Raw genomic sequence first — 21,114 nt, 5'->3', positions numbered from 1 at the left:
TAGGAAATACATGTATTTAACAATAAACATTGCGAAATAACGTAAGTAGAGAAAGAGTGTAAGTAAAGTAAATTCCTGTGCTAAGAGGTAAATACGTGAAGTATCGATAAAGTTGCGTGCGACTCGGGAATGGTAACGGAGCTCTCACAATCTGTAAAATCGACAACAGAAAAGTAAATTTCATGTTGTATGTTAGATCAATTTTCATATCTCATCTTTGACGAAACTACATGTGACTTGTTTGCGATAATAAAATATGTATAACAATACTTGTTTTGATTTCGATTCCCGCGCTTATCCCTTCTCATTTTCGAAGATTTGCGCACACCTTGACATAACCTCGGAAATACGGAAGTGTGCGATGCGATATAAATACGGGATTTAATATATATATATATATACTTTAATATATATATATCATATATCGTTATGAGTGTACTCTAATGTATTCGAAGATTTAAATAGAAATTTCAGACTATTGAATTTTAGTTTCAAAAAGTTATATAACTTTAATGACAGTTGAAACACTGTTCTAAAATCGCGTATTGCAGCTCACTTCAGGTGGAGCTGGTGGAAGTGTAGTTTATATTTAACATTCAGAAATGTGTACCAATGTGTACGTTGAACATTGTTTACATTAACAAGAACATTTTAATAAAATTAAACTAAACAATTTATAGATAATCGAACAATGTAATTTATAAGACATGTGTTTTAATGTAGATGAATTTAATTCAATTCAATTCATCTTAAGTGGTTTTCGTCTAGTGTACATCACATGCCTATACATAAAATAAAATTAATGTTGGTTTTGCATTTGATATATTGAAAGAAACGTGCTCTCTAATAAACGTATATTTATATGAAAATTTCAATGAGTTTATGTCATCGTTTGTTTAATATCGTAGTCATTACAAATTTTAATTACAAGATAAATAAAATGTGCAGCTTATTTCGTCATTTACAGCACACGTAAGTCTCAAGATCTTTTAATGATTTAGTGATCACTAGAATTTCGAGAAAATGTCGAAGTCTGTGGAGCCCCAGTCAAGTTCATTTCAACCAACATTTCAAGGATACCTTGAAAGATTTAGAAATGCTGTGCCGAGGTATCAAAATCATACGTTGTACCTACATAAAAGATTAGACTAAGGGCAAACAATCAATATAATGTTCATTGCAATTTCATTATACTGTTCATTACAAATTTCTTTATTTTATCCTGACACTCTTAATCTGCTACAATATATATCATTTTATTAAAAATCTCTGATGCTATAGCATATTAAAAACAAGAATTGTTCATTATTTATATACAACAAAAACAAATACCATATTTTACAGCACCATAAAACCAATAAACACAAATTCTACGTTAAACAATGATTTAAGTGCAGCGAATAGTAAACCTATTAATGCAGAGGACAATGTAACGAATTCCAATAATAGGACCAGTATCATATCTATTGTAAGAAAATTTCTTATTTTACATCAAAACATGATAACATATTCACGAAAGATTAAATATCAAATTTCTTTTGTTCTTATATTAATGTTTTCAGGGAAGTTCTGATGATTCATTTCATCGTGATAACTTAAAAACACCTGTGAAAACATCTATTAATAATACTGAAGACGAACATAAGAATCCCAAAGAGGAAAAAATAATGTCAAGTCCAACGTTCAAACCAAAATTTTTGACTAGAACCATACGAAAACCAAAAATCAGATTTGTTTCTTCCTCAGATAGTGACACTGATATTGTAAAACCTGCTTTGCGTGTAAACAAAAAAAATAGAATTCTTGATGATAGTGAACATGAATCTGAAGCACATCGAGATGATGTGATTTTAAAAACCGAACACAATGCATCACCTAAAATATCATTAGTTTCATCTCAAAACAATGTAAATAAAGGTAAAGTAGAAGAAAAGAAAAAAATAGAAACAGATAGCCCAAAAACACAAAAACAAATAATAAGGCGTGCAAGAAAAGAAAATATTGTGATATCAGATTCTGACAGTAGTCCACATTTTAAAAGTAGTTATAGAAGAACTCCTCAAAAGCAATGGGTAGGACCAGATTTCAAATTAGATTTGAAGCCATTAGACTTAGGTAAAAATCTGGATCCTTGGATTGAATCTGCCAAAGGAAGACCTATAATGTCATCTATACCTGTAAGTAATCACTTATAACACAATTTCATAAATACAGGTATTAAAAATAAATTATATAATGCAATTATGTAAAAATAACTTGATTCCAGGACACAAAAGCTCAGTTAGAAGATAGGTTTAAACAACTGAAAGATTTTCAAATAGAAATTTTGGAAAAAGTTTACATTGCATTAGAACGTATTCCTTTGCCTGTTTTAGAAAAGTTTCCAAATTTTAATGCACAATCGTATCAAGATTTAAAAATTCTACATCAGCATGTTAAAGCAAAAATACGTTTGACTGAGAAGAAGTTAATGCATGTACAAACCAATGAAAACATAAAATCTAGTAATGAGCACATATGTGAAAGTAAAAATAGTTTTGTACCACCCATAACACCAAGAACTTCAAATCATCAATCAACAGTAAATGCTTCAGACGTGTTTGCAGAAGAAGAATACTTCAGTGACAGTTTTAATTTGTCTACAGATAATTTGACTAATTCAAATTATGTTCGTACTATCCAAACAGAAAGTACAATTTCTCCAATGAAGATAGAATGTTTCTCACCTTTAGAGAAAAAAAATGAATCTCAAATAAAAGAACAAATACATAATAATAGTGTAAATTTCTCGCCTCTTCAAGGAAAGAAGGGAGCATTCCAATTAAAAAGACCTATTAAAGCAACTGTGGTTACAAATGTTTCTAAGCAGATAGAAGAGATATGGGAAAAAGAAGAAAAATGTAAAACTCTTAATTCTGCAGCAATAGCCACTGACGAACATACAAGAACTACCAGTACACATAAACCAGGAAAAGAAGAAACTAAAGAACATGTACAATGTATGCAGGAAAAAATAGTTAGCAATAAGCATACAATAATTACTGGTATGTATAAACCAGAACAATGTAAAACTAATGAAAACACACAGTTCATACAAAAGAAGGAAGAAGATAGTTCCCAATTTAATGCAAAATCGACACAGGAAAATATTCAGGATGATTGGGGTGATATATTTGATGCACCTGGTAACCATATTATATATAATTTATAATTAACTGTAAAGATTAAGTATTGTAGTTTATATTTAATATTTTAATCAGTGATTTATTGTAGATAATTCATATTCTGAAAACATTGTGGACTGTTTAACTCAAGAATTTGAACAATTTCCTCCGCTAAATAAAGAAAGTAATATAAATACAAGTTGGAATTTCTCAAGTAAATATTAACTATAAAATTTCTTTTCTATGCTATAATGGTTGAATAAAATATTATATTGTGCATTTATGAAATTTGGAATATTAACAGCTCAAGATGACGACGTTAATGATAATGGATTAAAAAATGATAAAAAAAATACAAAATCCGCAAAGGTTCAAATCGAAACGGGTAATTTCACTGGAAATTACAAAAACGATGGCGTCAGTGGTGAATTTGATAGTGAAACTTATCCACATTCACGAGAAATGTTGAAGGTAAAGTCGAATTTTTCCTCTGAGTTACTATAATAGATATATTTCGTATTTCAATTTCAATGTATGTACTCAATAAATTAACTTAAATATTTTCAGGTATTTAGACAAAAATTTGGCTTATATTCATTTAGGCCAAATCAATTGCAAGCAATTAATGCCGCACTTTTGGGATTTGACTGTTTTGTTTTGATGCCTACTGGAGGAGGGAAATCTTTATGTTATCAATTACCAGCGCTTTTGGTACCTGGCGTAACAATTGTAGTTTCCCCATTGAAAAGTCTTATTTTCGATCAAGTTCAAAAGCTCACATCCCTTGATGTATGTTCTTTTCAAGCAATCTTTTTTATTAGATACATAGCATTAAATGAATTACTTTTTCTTTTGAGTAGAAAATATTCATTGATTTTGTTCAAACTAATATGGTATGGTGAACGTAACATATTTCATGTTCATTTAAAAATTTTAAATCAACTTCAAATTAAAATTTACGTGATAAGATTCTATTTGTAGACTTCAGCATGTCAAAAATTTGTTCCAATATAAAATAATTTTAGAATTTTGCTAATAGCTTCTAGATTTAAACAGAAAATTAAATAACTGTCGCGTTAAAAATTCACAAATGAAAAATATGCATATTTCCATGGGAGTAGTCTGTATTTTATAAACAAATTCAAAATTAATTGTATGATGCATAATATTTTAGTTTAAACATAATCCTTGAGACTGATATTAAAAAGATGATCGATTTTATGTATTATGATTTTAATATCACGTTGTAGTTACAAATTGCAAAAAACTTTACATAGATTCCAGCAGCACATATGTGCGGTGGTCAAACAGACAGTCAGTCAGATGGAATATATAGAGAGCTTGCAAAAAAAGAACCAGCTCTAAAATTATTGTATGTGACGCCAGAAAAGATATCTGCATCGCAAAGACTTTGTGATTGTTTACTTACATTGTATCAGAGAGGGTTGTTGGCAAGATTCATCATTGATGAAGCACACTGTGTGAGTCAATGGGGTCACGATTTTCGGCCTGACTACAAAAGATTAAAATGCCTCAGACAAAATTATCCCAAAGTACCAACAATTGCCTTAACAGCAACAGCCACGCCAAGAGTTCGAACTGATATATTATATCAGTTAGGTCTTAACAAACCAAAATGGTAAGTTATTACATTAATATCATTTTTAAACGCTTCAATTAAGAATTCTTTTTTCAGGTTTATGTCCAGTTTCAATAGGCCTAATTTAAGATATAGCATAATTTCGAAGAAGGGAAAAAATTGTGCAGAAGAAGTAGTAGCTATGATCAAAACAAAGTATAAAAATGAATGTGGAATCGTGTATTGCTTATCCCGTAAAGATTGTGACGATTACGCAGTGCAACTAAAAAAGAATAGTATCCGAGCATTAAGTTATCATGCTGGTCTTACAGATAATAATAGAAGTGATATTCAAGGACGATGGATTTCGGAGGAAGTATGAAAAATTATTTGCATAAAATATTTTTGATAATTATAAATATAGCGGAACCCTATTTATTCGGCTAAAATATATTTTATAGATTTTTACAATATTAGTAACATAAAGCAAATTATATATAACAACTATATACAGGGTGTCTCATTTGAAGTAACGCACACAATTATCCTGTTTCAAGGGGGACATCCTATAATAGTCACAAATTTTTGCTAGGTGTGACATGAATGCATGCAGTAATCAGCAACTACCGATTTCGATACTGTACTTAAAATTTCTTTCATTTTTGCTTGCTTATATATGTCCATATGTATGTTTAGAATATTTCTGAGATAGTGGCACCATTTTATATGATCGTATGATATTTAAAATTGTAGATTCACGTAATTTGTGCAACAATTGCGTTTGGAATGGGTATTGACAAACCAAATGTGCGTTTCGTAATACATGCAGCTCTTCCAAAATCGATCGAAGGTTACTATCAAGAAAGTGGACGCGCTGGTCGTGATGGAGACAATGCTGACTGCATTTTATTTTACAATTATACTGATATGCACAGAATAAGAAAAATGCTTGAATTGGATAACTCCAATCCTGAAATACTTAAAACCCATATGGATAATTTATTTAAAATGGTATCGTTTTGTGAAAATAGAACAGATTGTCGCAGGGCCCTGCAATTAAATTATTTTGGAGAAATATTTGATCGACAACAGTGTCTTGTTAATAAAGCAACATCGTGTGATAATTGCAGAAATAAAGTAAGTGATGGAAATAACGAATTATTATAATATCAATATTTCAAATGTAATATGTAAATCTTTGTAGGATGATTTCCGCATGCTAGATGCAACGGATCAAGCAAAACATATTATGAAAGGGGTGCGTGAAATTAATCAAATGAGGAATTGTAATCTCACAATGGTATTCCTTACAGACATATTTAAAGGAAGTGATCTCAAGAAAATTCGGGATTCAGGTATAAGGTTTCCCCTGTTATACCATATAGATATTGTTCCTCGATGTGAAATATAATTGCAAACTACTTTTACAGGACTTACTAAGCATCCTTTGTATGGGTATGGGAGGTCATGGAATAGAGGTGATATAGAACGTTTGTTGCATATTATGGTGCTCAAAGAGTATTTACAAGAGACCATGTACATCAGAAATGAAATTGCTTGTGCCTACGTTAAAATTGGTGCCAAGGCAAGTGAGCTTATGACAAAAAAGGATATAAAGGTAAATTTAATATCTACAAAAATAATAAATTAATTTTAATTGCTCTAATTTGATAATATTAACAACAGATCTTAATTCCTATGAGATCGTCTAACAATAACAGTGCTGCAGTAGCAACAGTGTCTACAGTCACGAAGAAAACTGATAAAGTTCTGCAAGAATTGAGAGACCGTTGTTATAAAGAACTAATGGAGATAATAAAAGGAATTGCTGGAGCTCTCGATATTTCTGCATCTTCGGTAATGAATATGATAGCGATCAGGGCCATGAGTCAGAAGTTACCAGATAATGAAGAATCCATGTTACAAATACCGCATGTGACTAAGGCAAACTTTGAAAAATATGGGAAAGCTTTATTAGATATTACAAGAAAATATGCTGCAGAATATGGTAACATAAAAAATAGTGTATTATATTTTCCACTGCTTTAATAATAAAATAATTAAACGTTTCTTACTGTGAATTAACTTCTAGTATTATTAAATGAAGAAATGGTAGAAAGTAGTGATAACGATGACAACGATACGTGGAGTGCTGATGTTTCTACGTATTCAGGTAAAACGTACAGTACTGGTGGTACAAAACGCAAAGGCAAAGCCTATTATCGAAATAACGCTAAAAAGTACAAACGAACAGCATCTAGGTAAATTATAGAAACATTTTGTTGTTTGAATGCAATTCATACTGTTCATATTAATTACTGATGTATTTGTAGCACGCGTAAAGGAAAAACTACGGCAAAGGCAGCAACGAAAAAAGCGACGACATCAAACAGTGGTCCAGGACTTGTAAAGTTTTCCCAAAATCCAAATAGGTTCATACGACTTGGTTAATAATATTGTTTATGATATCTTCACATTTATAAGTGTGAAGATATTAGCCCAGTGTTCACAGACATTGGCACTTTTGGCCACTTTATTCATCAAATAATGCAACAGTATTAAGTGTAATTTTTATAACAAATGTCCACAATATTTGTACATATAAGGATTTGTAATAAAAAGATTTATTTTTAATATTGATTTTAAAAGGTTATTTATGTTAAACAATCAGATCATTAATAAAGAATATATATTTTATTTCGACTATATTTACAGTAACTATTGCATGTTGTAAACGTACTAAAAATATATTTGCTATTCAAATAAATAAATAATCGTTTATTGTACTAGTACAATACTTCTGTTAGTTACAAAGACAGAATCTATTACGTATTACTACATCTATAATTCAGGTTGCATTATTCTTGCTTGACGATCCTCATTTTTAATATGCTTCTTTAATAAATCCATAACTTCATTATCAAACTCCGGTGGCGTGGGTTTTGAGCCTATAGCCCAATAAAATATATCCCAATCATTTGACGGTAAATTTATGAGCCGATCATACATTTGTAATTGTTCATCATTAAAATCAGATAAATACTTCTTGACAAACGTACTTAACAGTAGGCCATTCTCTAACATACCCCGCTTACGAGACTGATATATCAGCCTACAAGAAGAAAGTGTGACAAATACAATTGCATAATTACGCAGTTATAAGTAATGCCTTTTATTTCTACCTCGCTCTTTTAACTGTTGAGTTTTCATCACTCCGTTCAACATAAGGAGGTATACTAGGTTCATGACCTTCCAAATGAATTATATCTCCAGGATCATTTGTATGTTTCATAGAACTAATTGCAATACTTCTAACCAATGGTGTTGGTTTAACCTTAAATTACACATTGTTGCAACATCATTTCAAATTTATATAAGAATAACAACATAAATGTTGCCTATTTTGTATACTTAATCTTACAGTTGATACCGCAGATTTTACGAAAATATTCATTGTCGTTACTGTATTTTCTTCGTTCCAGAAACAAAATTAATTACTTGAAACAAATGTACTACAGTACATTCAAGCAATTCTGTTTCAGCATAGTAAACATTTTATCCCCACCATTTTAATGCACATCCAGGTCCGCGCAGTTGCTTTAGAAAGATAACGGGAGATGATTGAGAGAGATAGAACGAAACCAGCGAGCTCTATGAATGAATGTCCACACGGACGAGAAATCTAGGGCATCTCACTTTACCGTGCTTGCGATCTCACTCTATTCGCGCATCCGTACGCCTGGCGCTCCAACTGAAACACGTGACGTGATATTTGACTTATACTTTTCGCCCAGTAGGATTCTCGACCACAGTCCAGCGTATTTACGAACGTCTTGAAACGGCCACCATTTCTACAATTATTAAAATTTTCAAAAACCCGTAAGCTACATTTTAGGTAATACTTGTCGTTTCAAGACGTTCGCAAGTACGCTGGTCGAATATCGCGCCAAGTGTTTCAGATGGGGCGCTAGGCAAACGGATGCGCGAATAGAGTGAGATCGCAAGCTACATTGGTCGTCGGTGTGACTTGTTTCGCTTGTGTGTTTGCCGATGTCATGTTCTCTTGCTCACGCACTACTTCTTCTCTTTGTCTAAAACTGTGAGGGCAGCACTGCTTAGCTGTGAAGCGTCAGCCAATCAGAGAAAAGCAGTTTCTGTACCTACCCTCATATTTCTGAACGCTTTGCCCCCGACATTGCTAATACGTATATCTTCTTGCGTCTAGAATTGACCGCAATGAATTTTAGCAATATAACTGTGAAAGTTACATCATTTGTAGTTGCTATAATTATTTTTATTCTCAAGTGCAACGTTAACGCGTGCGCAAACGAAATATGTTTGAATTTGAAAAGTTCAACTCAAATCGATCGTTGCGTACATTCTCGAGTAGAATTTTGAACTTTTAAGACCGCAAATTGAAGCAGTCTAATGTTTGCAAGAGGATGCGTTCTTATGTCAAAAAGTCAATTAAATTGCAATCATTAGATCAGAGAAAGAACAACGCATGCGCGACAAATATTTAAATTTTAAGAGGTTAATTCAAATCGATGTTAAATCATTTCCGATTTTCTGTTCTTTTAATGATATTCGTAACACAACAACTCGGATAATAAATTGGTATTTTACAATTACCAAAACGTCGTAACATTACAGGCTTAAAACGATTAATTTACTCGTCATTAAAATATATAACTCCTTCGACGTACATCGATCTTTTCAACGAGGGTAGCAAGGGCTTCTTTTTATATGAACACTCGAGAATAAAATACATACATATATCATTTAAGCATATTTACAAAGCACATACATGTATATCATTAAAACACGCGAGACTGCATCGTCTGGACCGCTGTCCAAACAAATTGAAGATCTCAATCCACTTTTATACAGAGTGTCCCAGCTAAGAACGAACACCTTAACGTCTCATTTATTATTTAATATATATATATATATATATATATATATATATATATATATATTAAATAATATATAATAATAATATAATATATTAATATAATATATTATATAATATATTATAATATACGTTATAATATATAATAATAATTATTATAATATATTATATATATATATTTAATATATTATTTAATATAAACTGTACGAATAGCCACCGAATAATTTGCTAAAAGCGCAGAAAATACCTGGGTGTACGATCTTAGCGGGGACACCCGGTATCATCGAAGAAAGCAGAGACCAATAATCACCAAATCATATCGGTTTCCGACTTGGTCCGTGCCAGTGGATTCAAACATAGATTCTTCAGGACTTGCACAGAGTCCTCGCCATCGTCCCTCGCATACAAAGTCTGTCTCTTAGCGTTCTCGGCATCCGGTGATTTCCTGCGAGCGTTATCAGCCATCGAGTTCTCCTTGTTCCTCTTGATATGCGATTTACAGGTGTGCCTCATGGAGTTCTTCGACGACGAGAACGTCCCGACCTTCTTCGCCTTGAACGACGGACGTCTCCTCCTCCTCTTTTTAGCCTCGCCTTCGGTATCCAAAGACATCAGCGACTTTATCGACGGATACTCCACTTGCTTGTCAAGATTCTTCAACTTCTCCGCGTCGTGCTTCTTCCTGGACATGGTCTGGTTCGGCTGCGGCGCTTTCCTCTTCGGATGCGTTCGATGACGACCGTCGGTGGTCCTGGGTGTCTTGAAGATCGGTCTCAGCGTCCCTATAACTCTGCTTCGGACCCTCAAGGGCTCCAGCAGCTCGTGATCAGGCCAGGAAGCTACCACTGGCAATCCGCACGCATTGTGCATCCCTACCAATGGCACGCCTATCGTTCTATGCTTCTTAATCTCCGGAAGCACCTGGAACCTGTCGCTGTACTCCCAATTGCGGCCGCTGCACCTCGCGTTCTCCTCGTACGCCGATATCTTCTGACCGACGTGTCCTCGTTCAAGGTCGATCGTTCCCCACTTCCTATTCAGCCGGTTCTCCTCGTCCTTGGAATGGCAGTTGGCCCCTCCATTTTCCTGCGACTTCCCCGATTTCAAACGACCCATCGTCATCGACCTAGAGCCAACCTTGTGGAAGTATTCATCGAAGTCGCTGACGTCGTCGTCCAATCGATGGGAGATGTTGTGCTCGCTTCGGACTATCCGGCGATCCAGCGTCTTCAATTTAGAGTTGATCCGGTTGGCTTCGGATCGAGCCTCGCGCTGATAGTCGCAGGAGTGGCAGGACCGTCTCGTCGCGTTGGCAGCGTCCGAGTGCTTCAAGAAACGAATCGGACGCGGGGCTTGTTCGTTCTGGGAACAGGACACGTCGTTCGCGGAGACCGTTTTGTAGCAGTTCTTCTCGGGCTCGGAGATCGAGGACTCGAATTGCAGCTGCGGCGCCAAGGATCTTCTCAACGTTCCCATGTTCTGCGCTATCGACGCCTGATAGTGTTTGATCGGAATGCTCCTGACGGTCCCGTTGTTCTGAGACACCTTCGTTCTGCTTAGGCTCCTCTTCTCGTCGCTGGTTTTCGCGTTGTCGTTGCTCTTCTTCGAGTAGTTTCGCTGGAACGGATGGTTCGGCACGTCGATCGCTCGCTCTTCGTACAGCTGGTCGTTTCGTAAGACATCGTCGGAGGGCTTCGACGGGTTCTTCCACTCCTCGATGATGCTCCGGTTGAATCTCGACACGTCGTTCAGCCTAGGAAGATTGCCCACGGTCTTCTTGTCTCTGTTCTTGACCTCGATCGGCGATTTACCCTCGCTGCCCTCTAGCCACCTTCAAGACTTGGCGCCGAACGTCGTGCCGGCCGCGTGCATCCGATTCTCGATCCCCATGCCTGCGAATAACGGATCAACGCTTTGGGATTGGTGGATCTGATGGTTCGTGTTCCCGAATCCTACGATAAAGCAACAATCTGCTAGAAAATGCTAGGCTCGCTGGTGCTCGAGCGAGAACCAAGAGTCGGTTGACATAGAAAGCCGTCTTTAGTAAACATGATCTCTTAGCCGTAGGCTCTTCAGCTGGGTGAAGTACGGAGGTTCGCTCACCGAAATCGTGATCGCTTTCGCTGAAAGGGCTCAAGGTTTGCGTGGACGTGAACGTCGATGCTCGGGACTTGGCTCGCTTGTGACCCCTCGAGCAGGCGAGAAACGTGGTCAGCAATGCGCCTACTTCGACGAAAATCACTGCCAATCCGACCGTCAGCAGTATCAACGCTTGGTCCTGCGTCCATTTCTCCAACATCTCCAGGCAACCCTGTAGAATTCAGTTTGATCGGTAACACGTGGCAATCTTCGGACAAGTAAAATCTTTTTTTACTTAAATTTACTTTTTACTGTGTTAAAACGCCTGCACTTTCGTCAAAAATTGAATCATCGTTCAAATCAATTTCATCGTCAATTCAAAATCATTTCGCTTATCTATCAGGCAAGTTCGTGCGTCAACAAACTCTTCAGGAATTTTTTACTCCAGAAAATCTAAGAAATCGTGCTCACAGCACAGAACAGCATCTTCAAGTAAGCAACTTTCAGAAGACAAAATACAGTCAATTTTCCTTAATTTACGCTCAAATTGTGCACAAAAATGGGCAATTTGAGAAGAGGAGATACGATTATTCGGGTCTTGCTATACTATATACTATATAAACGAGCCTAACTATAAAAACGAGCCGCGAATAATAGAATCTCTTCTTTCCAAATTGTCCTATTTTGTGTATACAGTAATTTCTCTCTAATTCGCACTCAAATTGCGGACAAGAATGGACAATTTGGAAAGAGGAGACACAATTATTCGAGTCTCGCGGCTCGTTTTTATAGTTACCGATTGTCGACGACTATAAAAACAGGTCTGCAAGACCCGAGACGCAATGCTCGGATAATCGTATCTCCTCTCCCCAAATTGTCCATTTATATGCGCAATCTGAGCGCGAATTAGGGAGAAATTACCGTAATCCGAGCGTCAATTAGGGCGAATTTAATTTACCTGGTCATTTCTGCAGACTTTTCCACAGAAAAATTCCCACAGGTTCCACAATATACAGAGCATTGATTAAAATATTCGTTAAAGAGGAAGCACCGTTAATTTTTTCGGAAAAAAATTCCCAAAAGTCAGACTTATTCTCAAATCGTTAGATCCGGTCGAAAATCGCGTCGGACACGCGGGCCGTCGTTGTTCCTACATCGAATTTTCCTCCGGCGAGCTGTATTCAATTATAGATTAAAACTGATCGTTCCATATAACGCGGTAAAGCGTCACGGCAAACAATTCCGCGCGATAACGTCATCGCAGCAGCGGACAAAAGCGGCGGCACGCGATGACGTTTCAATCTATATTCGATTTCTACGTGGACGCGTGAAATTTAATACATGCCGCGGACAAAAGGAGGGAAAACTTTCTCCCCGCTGATACGCGACCAACTTTGCCCGCCCCCGCCCGTTGCGCTACCATTTTTATATTTTTTTTTTCGCTCGCGAGCGTCGTTCTCATTCCCAGATGCGATGCCGATCGAAACGATACACTCGACGCGCTTTTGCGCAACCCGCATCCGATTGGATTTCCCTTAGGCGGTGACATTTACATGCGGGTCATTATTGAACGTGTGCGTGCTAGGTAAAGTGCGTCTGTATGCTCTGAACCGTACAGGCTACTTTCGATAATGCGTGCCAGAGGTGATCGATTTTTAGAAGGCGGTTTCGACATTATTCCGGAAGCACTGTGACGATCGAGAAGCTTCCGAAAAATCTTCAGTGTTCGATTCTATTGGGTTGGCAACTAAGTAATTGTCGATTTGTTCAATAAAATAAAAATTTTTTTTTACTTGGAACGAAGTTTAATCTGTAATGTATTTTCCATTTTGTTCGATGACCTTTTGCCATCCCTCCGACAACTTGAAAATTTCACGCTCGTAGAAAGTCTGATCCTTTTCGGCCAAAAACTGAGTTAAGTGAGATTTTACAGCGTCATCATCGTTAAAAGTTTTACCACGAAGGGAGTTGTCGAGGGATCGAAATAAGTGGTAATCCAATTGCGCGAGATCAGGACTATATGGTGGATGTAACATCAATTCCCAACCAATGTCCATCAATTTTTGCCGAGTGGACAAAGACGTGTGCGGCCTAGCATTGTCCTGGTGGAAAATGACACCTTTACGATTGACCAATTCTGGTCGCTTTTCCTTGACCGCTGCATTCAATTTGTCCAGTTGCTAACATTCACGGATAATAAAAAATAACATAATAATAATAATAATAATAATAATTTTCTAATATAACATTTACGGATATCATAGAAATGGGAGTGAGGGACATTTATAACTTAAATTGGCAATTACCTAGTTGCCAACCCAATAGAAATATAGTAAATTCTCCCTAATTGGCGCTCAGCTTATACAGAAAAATGGACAATTTGGGAAGAGGAGATACGATTATTCGAGCCTTGCATCTCGTTCTGATAATTGTTGACGCAAAGCTCGAATAATCGTCCTCCCAAATTGTTCATTTTTGTTTACAAGCTGAAGGAAAATTGGAGAGTATTTACTGTAGCTAGTTTACCCAAACAGTTGTTTAAGTAGTTCACTGTAATTCTTTCTACTTCATTTTGTAGTAAAATTTCAATTCTCCACGTTTTTATTATTTCATACGCCAGCCGAGAATGGGCCGTTTATTTAGTATTAGATTAACCCATTTTCTGCGCTTTTTATTTAGGGCCCATCCTAACCACAATGCATACCAGTCAGTTTCATGAAAATCATTATACCAGATAAGGGTTAAACATGTCCTTTAGTCGTGACAATATAACAGATTGTAATTTATTGAAAGTAAATTTCACGCGTGACTCTAAGAGTAAATATTTTAAGAGCCAAAGATCTGTTCAAGAGGTGTCATTAACATCACCGAATGCATCATAATGTCAACTACAATTACAAAAATGTACAGTAGTGACTTAGATTGCGGATTTTATGCATTTATGGCAAAACAATGAGTAAATCAAATGCAAAATAGCGAAATCATTTAAACAAATTGAAGATATTGTTGCACCACTGTCGACTCACTAATATTATTAAGAAAATAAATAAAAATAAATAACAAAAACAAAAACAAAGATAAAATAATAAAAATAAATAAAATAAATAAATGTTCATGTACTTCCTACATCTTGCAAATAATTAAGACTATTTCTATTTTGCATAAAGTTGCACGGGTATAATTGTAACAATCCTCGACGATGACACAAAAAAGATTTCACACAAATAATTAATACAATATAAAGTAGACGAAGCGTGCAGCGACGTTATAGAACAACAGTCAAACAAAATTCCCAACTAGTTCTACTTGGGATTCCACTAATATCTAAACATTTAACAAATCTAATTTTCAGTGCAACATAAACTAGACACAGCCCAAGGCCCATCCTGTTGTACGCGAAGCGTTTCTTTCGGTATCACGGCGTCCTGATTAAAATACGTACCGCGGTGTGCCGAGCGTATTGGTGTTCGGCCGGGTTCAAAGCCTGACAGAGAGTAAGATTGGCAGGTTCGGGGTTGAGGAAGGAGTCGGTCTCGTTGGCGTTGTTCAGGGTGCAGCAACTGAGAGGCACCACTAATTCTCTTCGTCCCACTTCCTGCAGCCGCCACCAGGAGGTACCGTAATTGCTGCTTCCGTTTATGCCGCAGCAAGCAAACTGAAAAGGTCGACGCAATTTACGGTATTCGATGTCGGCGGGGTGTGCACGGTAATTGCTCTTTCTGCGATACGGTAAATCGTGCGAGCACGTTTCGGGTAAACGCGGACACTCCTCCCTCGATCGACCGGATCGCCTGTTGCTTCCTCTTTGACTCGTTACGAGATCGTCCGCCGTTTAACGCCCGACTAATCGCTGGATTCGCGATCCAAATCCCATAGAATGTTCTACGCTTCTGGATCTACCGACACGAATCGTGGAATCGCTGTCTTTCAACAGCGACCTGATAACTGCTCTTGGGATCTTCGTCGATATTTCTCAAACGATTCGATGGCTCGACGAAACTTTGGTTCCGAATTTAACTTTTTGGTAAATATTCAGAATGAACTTAGAAAATATAACGCTTGTCAATGCTCATCATAATTTTCGAAAATTAAAACGCCAGTACGATTCGAACCCATTCGTATGTTAAAGAATGCTTCGATTTTTTTCAATTTTCTTTTTCGTTTCATTATTTTTTCGACATTTTATGCATTTCTTACAAAAATGACTAGGTCAAATATAAAACTCTCGAGACATTGAGAGAATCTCCGAATAACTTTCTTTTTTGCGTACAAATTATTATAATGACTGAAAGAGGAAGAACAATTTTATTATACCGGGTGTCCCACAATTATGGTACTTCCGGGAAATGAGTGATTCCTGAGGTCATTCGAAGCAACTTTCTCCTTTACAAAAATTTTCTCCGAGGCATCGTTCGCGAGTTATTAAAGAAAAACAGTGACCAATGAGAGGCGAACTCGGCTGGCGCGAAGCGGCCGAGCCAACGAGCGGTCGAAGCCCAGTTCCGCTGATTGGCTCGGCTGTCTAGCGCCAGCTGATCTCGCCTCCCATTGGTCACTGTTTTTCGTTAATAATTCATAAAAAAAGCCGCGGATTGCAATTTCGCTAAGGAAAAAGTTACTTCAAATGACCTCGGGTACCCCTCATTTCCCGGAAATACCATAATTTTGGGACACCCTGTATTTGTTTTTCTTACAATTACTCTAAACGGTTTTTATTTCGCACAAAGATCCGCAGTCTAGTGATAACTAAATTTAACGTTCGATTTTGCCGAAGTCGAAAATTGAGATCAATTTTACAGAGTCGGAAAAATAATGAAACGAAAAGAAACAGTTGAAAACAATTGAAAAATTCTTCAACATATGAGTGGGTTGGAATCGTACCGGCGTGACATTTTCGAAAATAATGATAAAAATTGATAAATGCTATATGGTGGGCAAGGATTAAATCAAACGTAAAATCGAATTAAATGTAAAATCAAATGTTAAATCGAATTTTAACATCATCGTCGTTGCAACCCTATTCCAGTATCAATCATATAATACTTATTATTATTATTATTATTATTATTATTATTATTATTTGAGCCGTTTATTTTGAAAGTGGCATAAGTCACTTTGTTTTTAAGTCGATATATTTAAGAGTTTGCGTTTTAACACGTTTAAAAATATGGATGCTAACTTTCGAGAAGATTTACTTGTATTTGTTATCTCAGGATACTGATATTTTTCTCAGTATAAATCATTTCGTATAAACATTAAAAAATCACCACTTTTCATTACGGTAAAGTGACTTAAGCCACTTTCAAAATAAATAGTTTAGAAAAATGACTGACATATATTAATTTTATCCGACGTATTTTACTGAAGTGACGTTTTGAAAGGACAGTGATTTACTAAAATTGTTGAATAAATTACATATATAATAATAGTTTATACCATGAACATATTTAATATAAAGGTTTGATTTAAGTATTTTTTATTTTAATATTCATAAAATACAAAAATAATTAGTACATTTTGAAACATAAATATAAGTAATTTATATGAAAATACATCGGTTCAATTCAATTTTCGTCATCAACAGGGGTGATTAAGTCCTCGGAAATCGTGTTTTGTTTCAAATTTTTAAAATAACTAGTATAGTAGGGGGTATATAATTAAGCAAGTCCATCATGTCTTTGTATTTTGCTGAAGAAACAGGACGAGATCCAGCGTATAACAGAAAAATATGGATGCTAACTTCCGAGAAGATTTACTTGTATTTGTTATCTCAGGATACTGATATTTTTCTCAGTATAAATAATTTCGTATAAACATTAAAAAATCACCACTTTTCATTACGGTAAAGTGACTTATGCCACTTTCAAAATAAACGGCTCAAATAATAATAATAATAATAATAATAATAATAACAATCAGTATTATATGATTGATACTGGAATAGAGTTGCAACGACGATGATGTTAAAGTTCGATAAATGATTCCGATATTTGGGAGACGAATGCGGATCAGAAGTTGGTGTAGCTTACGGTATCTTACAAGGTACGAGACAAATGGCCCGCGAAGGTTATAGGACGCTGTTTATACCTTGCTTGACGAATTGATCTTGACGTTACTTATCATATTACATGACTGTAACTGAAACCTACCGTGGTCTGCGCGAGATCAAGGGCTGCCGTGAATTGTTCTCGACCAGGAACTGCATAGCTACGCTGCAAGGCTCGTATCAATCTCGCCGGTCTCACGTCGATGCCCAGGAGGTACGGCCAGAAGACGACAAGGACACAGACGGTGCATTCGCTTGTCACCAGCAGGACTATTACGATCAGGTACTGGAAGCGCAAGAACAAAATTAGACCTTGCAATTAAAACTTTCGAGTAAACCTTGCGATTAACCCTTTGCACCCGAGTGGCGACACTGAGACGCCACTAAAAATTGCTGTACCATTCCACAAAATAATTCTACCAGCATCGGGCTTGCTTGTATTTCAAAAACTGTTGAAACTGCAAGTATTGTACTCGCCAGTAGGCTCAAATTCCATAAGCATAAACCGCAATAAATCATGCATAATGGAAATACTTGTAGATCGGCAAACATATTTTGGACATCGAATCGAAGTAGCATCGACTGCAAAGAGTTAAACCTTGCCAGCTGTTCTAGAAACAATGATTTAGTCCAATTTGAAAGCAGCCACATTCTGATTTAACAAGCGCCCGGACGCTAATGAGAGTCACTGTATCCATTAAGTTTATAGTCCTGAACGGTCACAGCTATGGATCCGTGGAAAAATGGTTGTACACGATTTTATTCTATCCGGAGCAGTTCCACGGCGCGAATGCTGGAGACGCGCGCGACGAGACCCGTTCGCGAGCGGTGCACGCGTTTATTCCGCTAATAAGCGACTACTTGAATAATTGCTGTTTTTAAATGATACAGAGGCTCGTCCTCCTTCTGCGGGCACGCGTGCCTGGATTTATGGAGATCCGTTTCCGGGCAGCGACGCGTGACCGTACACCGGCAATGCGGGAAATCTGGTTTTACTTGGCTCCGCCGAGCAAACTCATCGTCAGGGTTCGTCGAAGAACGATGCGCACCGGGGAGACCTTGGTTCTGCCCGCGATTAAAACGAAGGGCTTGCTATACAGCTACCACTAAAACCTGCAGACAATGCTGCACGGTGTTATCTTCGCGTTACCTGCGTTATGACAGAACATTTTCCTTTCGTCGTTCTTCATCTACGTCTTCGTCTTGACAGATTTTCAATCTACGCCCTATCTTTCGTGTTACAGAATGGTCCGCAGACATGTTTCCCGTAGTTGTGATCGTGCGAAAAATATTTTGCTTGCATATTGCATGGCGCCAATGGACAGACATGTTGCAGAGAACATTTTGTAGGTTTGAAAGTTGCGAATATACATTTTTCATGTTCGCAAATCGCAGATGTACATTTTTCATGTTTGCTAATCGCAGATATATATTTATGTTTTCTAATCGTAAATATACATTTTTCATGTTTGCTAACCGCAAATGTACATTTGGCAACGATTTAGCCGACATTGTTCGTCACACGGGCAATAAATGTATGGTAATTGACTTTCAAATGCACTCAGATACGTTGGTAATATATCCTTGGGGTGGCCTTCCGACCTCCAAAATTAAAAATTCTATATAAAATCGGTCTCCAAATATTTTTGATGTAATCGCGACTGAAGGATATACTCAAAAGACTAGGTGAACTACCCTGTATGAATTAATTAATTAACCCTAGAACGTTTAAGAGAGCGTCAGAAAGTGTCCTAGCGATTTAAGAAATTAGCCTCGTTCGAAAAGGATGTTGCGCAAGAGGCTGATCGTTCGCAATCGCAAAATATCTTTCACTGAAATAGAAATAAATATTCTTTGGGCAGAAAGATTGAAAGTTGTTGTGCTTTCATCCGCGCGAGCCTCGAACAACCGCCTCGTTTATCTTGGAAATTGTCTAATCGGTTGATGAATGACATGAATTTTATCGGCGAACTCCGTCTCCTTTTTTTTTTGAGCAACGACATGTGAAAAACTTCGATAGAACGGATGATTGCGCACGGCATTGTACTCTGACGAAAGCTGTGCGTATGTGCAGAAAAAGGGGGTCACCTATTTGCGATAACGATTATAATTATTACAATATTCTGGCGAAATAGTGCGGGCAAAGCAGAGTGCTCTGAATCCGTGGAACTCCAGATTCTAAATGGAAGCTTCGCGCGGTAATATTTTAATCAAGGGGTGTCTCACAGAAATGGTAACGCATCGATTGTAGAGACAAGTTGCCCAGCATCCGAGCAGCCCCGTGAGCGTGATTAAAAATCCCAGTCCAACGACGGCAAAGGCCAAATAATAGAACAGTGGTTGCTCGGGGTGGATGTCGCCTGGTCCCAATAAACGTGACAGCAGAATTCGCTCGTCGTCGGCTAATAACAGTGCCCCCAATGTCATTAACGCGAAACCCGATATCTGCAAGTGAAGAAATACATTTTTTTAATAGCTGTCCATAATCGTCGTATCTCTCCCCAAACAGTCTAAATATAATCGTCGATAAATTCTAATCTTCGTAAATGCGTGAAAATGCCATAGGGGCCAAGGGGTTGAACAATCGTCGCTCTACATTCGTCGAGTCAAGGTCCCGTAAATTCGACAAAGTTGTTAAGAATGATTTGAACCGCGGATCGCGGCTGGTTTAATTAATACTTTCGGCCATGACTCACCAAGAAGACGACATTCGCGCAGCACACGAAGACCCGCGACAACGCGAAACCCTTGGATTCCATTTTCCAGCTGTATCTCAGAGTTCCATCGGGAGCCGATCGGGACGATCCTTTCGGGACACGGGCGACGATCGGTCACGTTAATCCCTCGCGATAACACTCCATTAATCGCCAGATGATAAGCGTCGAACCGCTTCGTGCTTGGGCGCGAGTTTCCTTCGATTTCGAACGGCGAACAATTTCCAGGTGTCACTTTCTTCGAGCAATTTCGAAGCGTGCGTGTCCGCGTTAACCGGAGAACTAAAAACTTGCCGCGTGATACATGGTTCCGCGGTGCTTGTACGAATACTAGGCATCTGTAGGTGCGCTTGCGTTGCGAGCCCTCATGCGCGACCGACCGGATGGAACCGGAAGGAAATAGAAAGGCACCGAACTAAAAAAATGGAGGGGCTGAAATGTCCGTATGCACATACTTGCGCGATTGTTACAGATACGTGACACGTTTGTCGAATTTCACATGGGGGAGCCGCGACGTTTAAAGGCAATCGTCACGGGCCAATACGATCCACCCCCTTCTCATCCGTCGGGCGAATAACGCTATGTTTGTCGTTCGCTCGGATACCCTGGGAAAGAGATCA

The 21,114-nt window shown here is 37.4% G+C and overlaps 3 protein-coding genes across 9 annotated transcripts; 1 reads left to right on the top strand and 2 right to left on the bottom strand.

The window, feature by feature from the left end:
• The first annotated feature begins 461 nt into the window (after nt 1-461).
• Blm (Bloom syndrome helicase) lies at nt 462-7,377 on the top strand. Of its 4 annotated transcripts, none has more exons than XM_076524449.1 (16): nt 462-616; nt 1,002-1,109; nt 1,345-1,468; nt 1,563-2,177; nt 2,267-3,185; nt 3,274-3,378; nt 3,469-3,635; nt 3,732-3,953; nt 4,442-4,803; nt 4,861-5,119; nt 5,497-5,880; nt 5,948-6,098; nt 6,174-6,361; nt 6,430-6,751; nt 6,836-7,004; nt 7,077-7,377. In XM_076524449.1, the coding sequence occupies exons 2-16, from the start codon at nt 1,024-1,026 to the stop codon at nt 7,192-7,194; spliced, it is 4,191 nt and encodes a 1,396-aa protein (XP_076380564.1). In that variant the 5' UTR covers nt 462-616; nt 1,002-1,023; the 3' UTR covers nt 7,195-7,377. The 4 variants fall into 4 exon arrangements, with proteins under 4 accessions (XP_076380564.1, XP_033326891.2, XP_033326890.2 ...); XM_033471000.2 differs by having other exon boundaries at nt 968-1,109; XM_033470999.2 differs by having other exon boundaries at nt 462-804; nt 968-1,109.
• Nucleotides 7,378-7,415: 38 nt separating this feature from the next.
• On the bottom strand, nt 7,416-8,553 carry LOC117220742 (succinate dehydrogenase assembly factor 2, mitochondrial). The gene is made up of 3 exons (XM_033471001.2): nt 8,165-8,553; nt 7,926-8,077; nt 7,416-7,855 (listed from the first exon to the last, which is right to left on the bottom strand). The coding sequence occupies exons 1-3, from the start codon at nt 8,195-8,197 to the stop codon at nt 7,585-7,587; spliced, it is 456 nt and encodes a 151-aa protein (XP_033326892.2). The 5' UTR covers nt 8,198-8,553; the 3' UTR covers nt 7,416-7,584.
• A 2,855-nt stretch (nt 8,554-11,408) lies between these two features.
• On the bottom strand, nt 11,409-20,834 carry LOC117228360 (CD151 antigen). Of its 4 annotated transcripts, none has more exons than XM_076524453.1 (6): nt 20,477-20,834; nt 20,007-20,225; nt 17,884-18,066; nt 15,177-15,389; nt 11,759-11,966; nt 11,409-11,547 (listed from the first exon to the last, which is right to left on the bottom strand). In XM_076524453.1, exons 1-6 carry the CDS (start codon nt 20,537-20,539, stop codon nt 11,489-11,491), a joined length of 945 nt encoding a protein of 314 aa, XP_076380568.1. In that variant the 5' UTR covers nt 20,540-20,834; the 3' UTR covers nt 11,409-11,488. The 4 variants fall into 4 exon arrangements, with proteins under 4 accessions (XP_076380568.1, XP_076380565.1, XP_076380567.1 ...); XM_076524450.1 differs by having other exon boundaries at nt 11,469-11,607; nt 20,477-20,833; XM_076524452.1 differs by lacking the exons at nt 20,007-20,225; nt 20,477-20,834 and adding an exon at nt 18,180-19,988 and having other exon boundaries at nt 11,469-11,607.
• Nucleotides 20,835-21,114: the final 280 nt, after the last annotated feature.

The sequence above is a fragment of the Megalopta genalis genome, chromosome 9 (assembly GCF_051020955.1).
Source record: "Megalopta genalis isolate 19385.01 chromosome 9, iyMegGena1_principal, whole genome shotgun sequence".
Classification (NCBI taxonomy): Eukaryota; Metazoa; Arthropoda; class Insecta; order Hymenoptera; family Halictidae; genus Megalopta; species Megalopta genalis.
This window is presented reverse-complemented; position numbering and strand designations above follow the sequence as displayed.

Bases quoted from the DNA above. Each gene is read 5' to 3' on its own strand.
- LOC117220742 (XM_033471001.2), bottom strand. From the start codon at position 8,197: ATGAATATTTTCGTAAAATCTGCGGTATCAACT. The intron at 8,078-8,164 runs GTAAGATTAAGT...GTGTAATTTAAG, and splicing joins TAAAATCTGCGGTATCAACT to GTTAAACCAACACCATTGGT. The intron at 7,856-7,925 runs GTAGAAATAAAA...TTCTTCTTGTAG, and splicing joins TCAACAGTTAAAAGAGCGAG to GCTGATATATCAGTCTCGTA.
- LOC117228360 (XM_076524450.1), bottom strand. From the start codon at position 20,539: ATGGAATCCAAGGGTTTCGCGTTGTCGCGGGTCTTCGTGTGCTGCGCG. The intron at 18,067-20,006 runs GTGAGACACCCC...TTGCGCTTCCAG, and splicing joins ATCGATGCGTTACCATTTCT to TACCTGATCGTAATAGTCCT. The intron at 11,967-15,176 runs GTACGTATTTTA...TGAATTCTACAG, and splicing joins AATACGCTCGGCACACCGCG to GGTTGCCTGGAGATGTTGGA.
- Blm (XM_033470998.2), top strand. From the start codon at position 863: ATGAAAATTTCAATGAGTTTATGTCATCGTTTGTTTAATATCGTAGTC. The intron at 3,186-3,273 runs GTAACCATATTA...GATTTATTGTAG, and splicing joins TGATATATTTGATGCACCTG to ATAATTCATATTCTGAAAAC. The intron at 3,379-3,468 runs GTAAATATTAAC...GAATATTAACAG, and splicing joins TACAAGTTGGAATTTCTCAA to CTCAAGATGACGACGTTAAT.